Source organism: Sinocyclocheilus grahami, unplaced genomic scaffold (genome assembly GCF_001515645.1).
Source record: "Sinocyclocheilus grahami isolate Dianchi unplaced genomic scaffold, SAMN03320097.WGS_v1.1 scaffold661.1, whole genome shotgun sequence".
In the NCBI taxonomy this organism is placed as follows: Eukaryota; Metazoa; Chordata; class Actinopteri; order Cypriniformes; family Cyprinidae; genus Sinocyclocheilus; species Sinocyclocheilus grahami.
In genome coordinates, this window is record NW_015505840.1 from 201,653 (window position 1) to 211,577 (window position 9,925).

The 9,925-nt window shown below is 35.9% G+C and overlaps 1 protein-coding gene across 1 annotated transcript in view; it reads right to left on the bottom strand.

The window, feature by feature from the left end:
* Positions 1-1,908: 1,908 nt before the first annotated feature.
* The window catches only part of LOC107558826 (ephrin type-A receptor 4-like), a 47,517-nt gene continuing 39,500 nt past the window's right edge, over positions 1,909-9,925 (bottom strand). Inside the window, exons 14-17 of the mRNA XM_016242510.1 lie at positions 9,204-9,353; positions 8,798-8,991; positions 2,460-2,603; positions 1,909-2,368 (exon numbers count right to left, since the gene is read on the bottom strand). Coding sequence (XP_016097996.1) covers positions 2,254-2,368; positions 2,460-2,603; positions 8,798-8,991; positions 9,204-9,353 — 603 coding nt within the window. The 3' untranslated portion in view covers positions 1,909-2,253. The remainder of the gene's footprint in view (positions 2,369-2,459; positions 2,604-8,797; positions 8,992-9,203; positions 9,354-9,925) is intronic.

Consider the following 9,925-nt stretch of genomic DNA (forward strand, 5'->3'; position numbering starts at 1 on the left):
GAGCTGATCCGTGCTGGTCGCTGAGGAAATACATCAACTTCGCGCTGTGGATCGGCTTTCACCGTGGACGAAGTGGAGTCCAGCCCGGGGTCGCCACATGTGGTTGCCGCAAGCCCGCCCGCCTCTGCTCACTCAAGGCCGCCGTGTGTGACTCTGTTTTGTTGTGAAAGTGAAGCTACTTTGTTTGGTCTTCCAAAAGCGGACACGACTAGAAACCAGTGGTTAAGTTGTATTTACAACACTGTTCCAGAACAGTTCAACCCAAATATTCAGATGTGTGCAGCACATTTTATGGAGGACTGTTTCCTGATCCTGGGAGAGTAGACTACAATGCCGGCTGTTCTGACTCACAGACTGTACGTTTTCATATTTAAAGAATTTGCCACTGATGACATTCGTCCGGACAGGGCATCATCACAGTATGTTAAGGGGCGTAACATTTCCATCACACGCTTGAGGTATTCGGCCAATCACAACGCACTGGATAGCTGGCCAATCAGAGTACACCTCGCTTTTCAGACCGATGAGCTTTGTAAAAATCTACGCGTTTCAGAAAGGCGGGGCATAGAGGAGAAACAATAATGTACAGTATGTGGAAAATAATGTGGTTTTTTAACCTTAAACACATTTCATTACACCAAATACACAAAATAATGTTCTTTTTAGCAACATCATATGACCCCTTTAAAAGAAAGTGAAAAATGCATCAATATTAATATCATTGCAAGCTGTATGTACAGTACAGTATGAAGAATAACATCATGCACTTGAGGAAAGAATGCCATGCTTGGTTTATACTAACGTAAAGATATGTGGATATGTTGTATAATGGATTTCATTATTATAAATATAGAACGCCAACTATAAACTATTTATTTGAATTTTTATTTTATGAACTAGATACAAAAGATCATAAATAAAGCTCTTAAGTTAGGTGCACCTAAAGATGGAAATACAGAAACTGTGAAATTAAAAGACTCATGTTACCGAACCTTTCTTAAATGTACTGCTGTTTTACAATGTTAAATTTACTGCCAACATGAATATTATGCTCACTGTATAATTAAATACATTCTGTTAACACATGTAAAGAAAAAAAGGAAGAAAATGAGGGAACTCAGAAGCTGTACATGGAAACGTCTGCTGGTATTATGTACATCATGAAGAAAAACCATTAAAAACTATGTACACACAAAATCCTAGATTATGTACAGCGAAAAAAAGTTTCAAAAAATATATCTGTGACTATGACATTCTTGCAATGATTCAACTCAGCAGTTTCAAACATTTGATCAATTTATACACAGATTTAGCTGTTTGCGTAGGATCTCTGGGTGCAGAGTCAATGGTACAGACATTTATTTAGATGTGGAAATTAAAAGGAGAGAAAAAAACAAGAAAGACCATCAGATTGAGTCTTTTACTTTGCTACTTAAAAATGTAAAGATTGGATACATGGAACATGAGTAACTTAAGACTAAATCTTATCTGGATCTATCTCCTCATTCCTTTTATTTTTATTTTTTTCAACAAATAAAGCAATATAATTTTCCATTCAGCAATGCCTCTGAAACTCCCATCTGGCCTTCATAAAATAAACACACACCGTCCAAAAGGTCTGTTAGTTTAGTTTGCAAAGGCTCAAAATCTCCCGAGGCAAAAGATCCGAATATAATGTTCGAATCTGATCCACAGGGAACAATTCTTTCCAGCTGATGACGAGTGGCCATCCTGAAAAGATCCTGAGGTGAAAAGCGTCGTAGTCTGTTTGCACTTAGTTGAAACGGTTCTTTCCACTTACAGAAGGAGGACACTTGCCCAACTTTCTGCCTTGCCGCCTTGAACGACAGGGCCAGAAACATCTCATCTGGAGAGATGCATTAAGTCATTTTAATTCTTGGGGTCGTAGTCTGTTTGCACTTAGTTGAAACGGTTCTTTCCACTTACAGAAGGAGGACACTTGCCCAACTTTCTGCCTTGCCGCCTTGAACGACAGGGCCAGAAACATCTCATCTGGAGAGATGCATTAAGTCATTTTAATTCTTGGGATAATGCAAGTTTAAAATCTTTAGACTTGAAGAAAATTCCTCATAGAAGCACAAAGAGGCCCAGAAAAAGTGCAGTTTAGCTCATTCACTCTGATCTTCACACCGTTCGTTTTCATTAAAGTGCAAGAGTGATGTGAAATATTCCGTCCCTCTTGTAATCCATGTTAACCAACATGATGCATTGTTTTTTTCCCCTCATCACAGATCAGACAGGAACCTTTGTGTCTTGTCTGTGATGCATTCCAGACAACAATTCCTGCACGCTGCTCAGGATCTTCCTCTGATGTGCACTGCATGAGATTCCCATTTTGCCCAGATCCCTGTAAAAGAGGGAGTTTTGGTAAGCTAAAGTCATCTTCAAGCTCATCAGGATGTGTAATTGGCTGTGTAATGTGTTAAAGTGGTGCTCACTCGTGACTCATGGGTAAGACGCTCTCTAAACTGCAGAATCCTGCTGTGCTGAAGTTTTCTCTGTATTGCTCAAGTCCAATGGTTTTCAGCCATTCATCCACAGAACCCAAAGAGGGGGCGTGGTGAAGTGTGGAGGGGTGGGGCCTGAGGGCGACAACATCAGAGAATACATTTTTACCCAGAGAAAATGAACTTGTCAGAATTATGTGTGTGTGTGTACCCAGGGGCGGATTTAGTGAATTGGGGGCCCCAGGCAAAATATAGGAATGGGGCCCTATACATTTGCACACATTTTCCTAGATCAACCTTGAGGTTCCTTTTTTGTTGTGATGCTTGCTGCTGCACAATGGTGCCCCATAGTTGTGTCTAATGTTTCTACATTTTTCATGTACATGTTATAATGGCTTTCTTTCATGTTGTAGACCACGACATAGCAACTGATTTACAGTTGAGATACAGGCTTTCACAAAAATAAAATAAATTATAAAATGATAAACCTCACAATTGAGCATTTAAAACCAGGGATGAGCCAGAAGTATAAATTATTATATTAATTTAAAACGGGGTTATGTGGGTGGATTTTTGCATTGGTCTGAACAAAAATTACAGACTGGATTATTGAAAATGAACATTCATCCTCTGCCAATAGGAGGCACTTTTGGAACGTCAGAAATATAGAATGAGAAAAGTGTGAAAAAATATAGCCTATATTGAGGAGGAAAGTCCACTGATGAGTTACCAGCGTAAGCCTGTGTGCAAAGGCTGTCTAATTCTAAACTTTAAAATAAATGTATTTCTAGTTATTTTAACTACAAATTTAAATTAAACTGAAAAAAATAATGAAAAGGCAATTATACATTTACACACCTAAGAATTATTTCATCCAAAAAAGTAACTGCGTATGTGTCCTCTACTTGGTTCCTTCTCATAAATAAGCGGCATTTAAAACAATTATAAACGTATAATGCACACTGTTTCTCAATATTTAATTACAGCTTCAGATGCATGATATTTTCATCGCCTTCAAGCAGGATACACAAAAACCACATTCAACTCGGATGGTTGTCGTGGTAATAAACACTGTAAACAGCAACCGTTCGCGTGTCAGCGCTTATGCACATCTCCTATATGAAAAGCATTTTAGGGGGCCCTTGGCTTTTGGGGGCCCAAGGCGGTCACCTACCTTTGCCTAATGGGTAAGTCCGCCCCTGATTTGGAGACAAAGTATTATTATTATTATTATTATTATTCCTTTATTTAACCAGGAAATCACATTGAGATATTGCTATCTCTTCTTCCAGTGAGACCTGGTCAAGACGGCAGCACATAAAGTTTCATACAAAAAGAATCACAGAGACAGTACCACAAATTACACAATCACAATTCACAAACAAAATCAGATCATGAAAAACAATTACAAGTATCATTTAAAACATTATACAAAAGACATTTAAAAGTACTCAATGTTGGAAGTGTGTCAAGATTAATTACATTTTGCAATTCATTCCAGGCCCAAGGAGCATAAACTGAGAAAGCACATTTACCAAATTTTGACAATACCCTTGGAACTATTAACCGAATACAATTACCTTATCTAGTACAACAACTATTTATATGGAATGTTAACAAATTAGAAATATAAGATGGTAATTTACCTAATAGAGCCTTTACGATTAAATAAGTACATATGTAACTTTCTCCTTTGATGTGAAGATAACCAATCTAAAGAGTCATACAAAATGCAATGATGCATCCGTGACTCAGCACCAGTGACAAAACTTAATGCTGCATGATAAAGAAAATCAAATTTTCAAAGTAAAGAAGTAGCTGCATGCATATATAAATGATCACCATAATCAATTATTGATAAAAATATACTCTACTAATTTCTTGCAGGCCTTATAAGGGAAACTTATCAGTTTTTTAGACGATAAAAGAAGCCTAGTTTTGGTCTAAGCTTTTTCAACAATTTATCAATATGTATATCAAAAGCTAATCTTTCATCCATCCAAATACCTAGATATTTATAGGAACTAACTCTTTCTATAAGTGAACCATTCAAGGTTGTAATTGTCAGATCTGTTACCTTAGTGCGACCGTGACTAAAAATCATATACTTTGTCTTATTTGAGTTTAAAACCAATTTTAACTGCAACAACAAGCGCTGCAAAATTAGAAAAGCATCCTGTAGTTGCTGTAAAGCTTGTTTTAAAGAAGATGCTGTCATATAAATAATTGTATAATCTACATACAAATGTATTTTAGCTGAGCCTATTCCATGACCTAAATCATTAATATAAATAGAAAACACCAAAGGGGCTAAAACAGATCCTTGAGGAACTCCAGTATTTACATGAAGAAAAGGTGAGTATGTATGCACTTAAATTAAAAGAAGCGTTAACCGAAAGCTCCTATAAAGCTCCTGAACTCCGAGCTTGACTGTATAAATCACTTTCTACTTTTGTTGAATGATAAACAGAAGCTCAGACACTCTGCTTTCTCCTTTCACAGAAAAAGAAAGTCATGTGGAACTGGATCGACACGAGGGTGAGTAAATGATGCCAAAACTGTCATTTTTCAGCGAATTATTATCTTTTCTACATTTTTCATGTACATGTTATAATGGCTTTCTTTCATGTTGTAGACCACGACATAGCAACTGATTTACAGTTGAGATACAGGCTTTCACAAAAATAAAATAAATTATAAAATGATAAACCTCACAATTGAGCATTTAAAACCAGGGATGAGCCAGAAGTATAAATTATTATATTAATTTAAAACGGGGTTATGTGGGTGGATTTTTGCATTGGTCTGAACAAAAATTACAGACTGGATTATTGAAAATGAACATTCATCCTCTGCCAATAGGAGGCACTTTTGGAACGTCAGAAATATAGAATGAGAAAAGTGTGAAAAAATATCACAGATGAGAACAAAACAGTGTTGGACGAAGTGGATTAAAGCCCTGCACGGGCCTCAAATATCCTAGCCCATCTTTTTTCCCCTTTTCCCAAAAAAAAGCTTATAGGCTACTACGGTTTCAGCTATTAAAATAGTTCAGTTTTATGTGTAATGGAAAAGTGATTATATTTCGTTTCTTTTTTTATAAAGTAAAGTTAGAAAAACGTCTGGAGTATTTTTGTTCGTTAAATGTAAGTTTTTATTTTTTTTAAGTAACTGTGTAACAGTGGAAACAACTTAAAATAGCCTACGCAGTCATTTTTTCTCATAAAGGTGAGTAATACATCATTATAAACTGTAAAGGGTCTAGTTTTATTTGTGTGTTCTCACAATATCAACAAAACGTTGTGCTTTTATAAAATAAAGCCGTTTCTACCGTTTCGGGCTTGAACAGGAGCGCTTCACAATGATGAACCTAAACTCAGACATGATCAAAATATATGGAAAGCTTTGAATTACTACTTTAAAACGAAATTATTCAAATCGAAAATAGACTCCTAATAAAATAAACTTTTTCATTATGTAATCCGTGCATTTCTCTCTAAAGGCACATCCAATTAGGAGGCTGGTTCAGTCAACAGAAATACGGGACACACAGGCCTATAACTGCTGAAATGTTTGTGGGGCAAATCTGAGGTCAGTCTGAGCGCTCATGGTACTCACAGTGCCGTACACCTGCAGGCGCCACGGACTCGGACGGTTGTTGTGGTAATAACACCGTAAACAGCGACCGTTCGCGTGTCAGTGCTTAATGCGCATATCCTATATGAAAAGCATTTTAGGGGGCCCTTGGCTTTTGGGGGCCCAAGGAGGTCGCCTACCTTTGCCTAATGGGTAAGTCCGCCCCTGTGTGTACCTATTTAACCATAATTGTGGGGACAAATTTGTACCCAAAAGTGAGCAAAACCTGACAAAATCGCCAAAAAGCTCCATTTGGGGACCTCCTCAATTGTAAAACTGGTATAAAAATAAAGTAAACAAAGATTTTTTGAAATTGTAAAAATGCAGAAAGTTTTCTGTGAGGGGTAGGGGTGGGTTTAGGTAAAAAAATGTATAACTATCTGTATATAAAAACAATAGAACTCCATGTAATGTCCCCATTTAGATAGCCAAGTAAACGTGTGTGTGTGAGTGTGCGCACCAAAATGCATATTTTAGGTTAAACCAGAAGCATACAAAACTCTTCAAAGTTTGGGGTCTGTAAGATTTTTTAAAATGTTTTTGAAAGAAGTCTCTCATGCTCACCAAGGATGCATTTATTTAATTAAAAATACACTAAAAACTGTAAAAATATGAAATATTACTACAATTTAAAATAACTGTTTTCTATTTGAATATATTTTTAAATGCAATTTATTGCTGTGATCAAAGCTGAATTTTCAGCATCATTACTCCTGTCTTCTGTGTCACATGATGCTTCAGAAATCATTCTAATATGCTGATTTGCTGCTCAAGAAACATTTCTTGTTATTAATGTTTTACATATTTTTTTGTGGAAACCAGGACACATTTTTTATTATCTTTTTTTTAATGAATTTTAATTAATGTAAGAACAGCATTTATTTGAAATAGAAATCTTTTCCAATATTATAAATGTTTTTACTGTCACATTGGATCAATGTAATGTATCCTTGACAGCATTTAAGAAATCTTTTCCAATATTATAAATGTTTTTACTGTCACATTGGATCAATGTAATGTATCCTTGCTGAACTGCTGAACAAAAAAAATAGACTAAATGCATTCTGAAACACAATAGCAGATTAAATTGAGCATTTTGAAATATTACAGATTACAGCAATTATAAGTAGCTTCTTGTCAAGATTACATTTCTGAAAATGTCTCCAGAAGAATAGAAAAACCTAAATACAAGTTCATAACGGAATTTAGGAATTAGGAATTAGCCAAACACATATTTTAGGATTTTGGGACCAAAATATACCCAAAATAGCAATAAAAAATGTGAATGGAAATCTCTGTGTGAGTCTGTGTAAGTGTGCATGTTCACCTGCTGGCATCTCCTGCCGTCCTCTTGAGCGTGGCAGGATTGCGTATGAGTTTGTCCAGCATGTTGACAATCTGGCTGAATTTGGGTCTGTCCGCTCGTTCCCTCATCCAGGACTCCAGCATGAGCTGATGCAGAGCCAGCGAATAACACCGTAAACAGCGACCGTTCGCGTGTCAGTGCTTAATGCGCATATCCTATATGAAAAGCATTTTAGGGGGCCCTTGGCTTTTGGGGGCCCAAGGAGGTCGCCTACCTTTGCCTAATGGGTAAGTCCGCCCCTGTGTGTACCTATTTAACCATAATTGTGGGGACAAATTTGTACCCAAAAGTGAGCAAAACCTGACAAAATCGCCAAAAAGCTCCATTTGGGGACCTCCTCATTTGTAAAACTGGTATAAAAATAAAGTAAACAAAGATTTTTTGAAATTGTAAAAATGCAGAAAGTTTTCTGTGAGGGGTAGGGGTGGGTTTAGGTTAAAAAATGTATAACTATCTGTATATAAAAACAATAGAACTCCATGTAATGTCCCCATTTAGATAGCCAAGTAAACGTGTGTGTGTGAGTGTGCGCACCAAAATGCATATTTTAGGTTAAACCAGAAGCATACAAAACTCTTCAAAGTTTGGGGTCTGTAAGATTTTTTAAAATGTTTTTGAAAGAAGTCTCTCATGCTCACCAAGGATGCATTTATTTAATTAAAAATACACTAAAAACTGTAAAAATATGAAATATTACTACAATTTAAAATAACTGTTTTCTATTTGAATATATTTTTAAATGCAATTTATTGCTGTGATCAAAGCTGAATTTTCAGCATCATTACTCCTGTCTTCAGTGTCACATGATGCTTCAGAAATCATTCTAATATGCTGATTTGCTGCTCAAGAAACATTTCTTGTTATTAATGTTTTACATATTTTTTTGTGGAAACCAGGACACATTTTTTATTATCTTTTTTTTAATGAATTTTAATTAATGTAAGAACAGCATTTATTTGAAATAGAAATCTTTTCCAATATTATAAATGTTTTTACTGTCACATTGGATCAATGTAATGTATCCTTGCTGAACAGATTTCTTAAAAAAATAGACTAAATGCATTCTGAAACACAATAGCAGATTAAATTGAGCATTTTGAAATATTACAGATTACAGCAATTATAAGTAGCTTCTTGTCAAGATTACATTTCTGAAAATGTCTCCAGAAGAATAGAAAAACCTAAATACAAGTTCATAACGGAATTTAGGAATTAGGAATTAGCCAAACACATATTTTAGGATTTTGGGACCAAAATATACCCAAAATAGCAATAAAAAATGTGAATGGAAATCTCTGTGTGAGTCTGTGTAAGTGTGCATGTTCACCTGCTGGCATCTCCTGCCGTCCTCTTGAGCGTGGCAGGATTGCGTATGAGTTTGTCCAGCATGTTGACAATCTGGCTGAATTTGGGTCTGTCCGCTCGTTCCCTCATCCAGGACTCCAGCATGAGCTGATGCAGAGCCAGCGGACACTCCATGGGCGGCGGCAACCGGTAGCCTTCCTCTATTGCCTTTATCACCTAGGAAACAGGGGAGAGGAAATGAATGGCTGATCTTGCTGATCTACGGCATTCAGTTGGTTTGTATAACTTGGCATGGCACACAATAGCATGATAAAGCCGAGTATTAATTACTTTGCATGCACTTCTGGAAAGTGTACCAGGGGAACGCCAGCGTTGAAGGCATGACAAGCATACGTAATTCATTAGATTTGTGGTACAGTGCCACTCACATCCTGGTTGCTCATGTCCCAGTATGGTCGTTCACCATATGACATCACTTCCCACATGGCGATGCCGTAACTCCACACGTCACTGGCTGAGGTGAACTTCCTGTATGTGATGGCTTCTGGAGCCGTCCAGCGGATTGGGATCTTCCCTCCCTGTGATTGTTAGGGTTCATGTTACTGACAATAATAACATCTCATTATAAAATCTATCTATCTATCTATCTATCTATCTATCTATCTATTATCTATTTATCTATCTAGCTATCTATCTATCTATCTGTCTGTCTGTCTGTCTGTCTGTCTGTCTATCTATTTGTCTGTCTGTGTCTCTATCTATCTATCTAACTATCTATCTATCTGTCTGTCTGTCTGTCTATAATTTATTATAAAAATATTAATAATTATTAAATAAATGTTAACTGAAATAAAATAAAAATTAATTGAGTTTTCATTTAGTACTAAAATTACTAAAACTGAAAAACTAAAAGCTGAAATAAAAAATAATAATATGAAATAGACTAAAAAAAAAAAAAGACAAAACACAACAAAATGACTTAAGCTTACACTAAAATGAAAATTAAAAAAATGAAATAAAAATATTAAATACTGTAATACTATATTAATAATACAAAAATAACACTGAAAACATCTATTTTTGTTAAGCTGCTTGTCTTGTTCCAACATTGAACTGTTCTGTTTCATTGGTGGAGCAAAAATAAATGAAC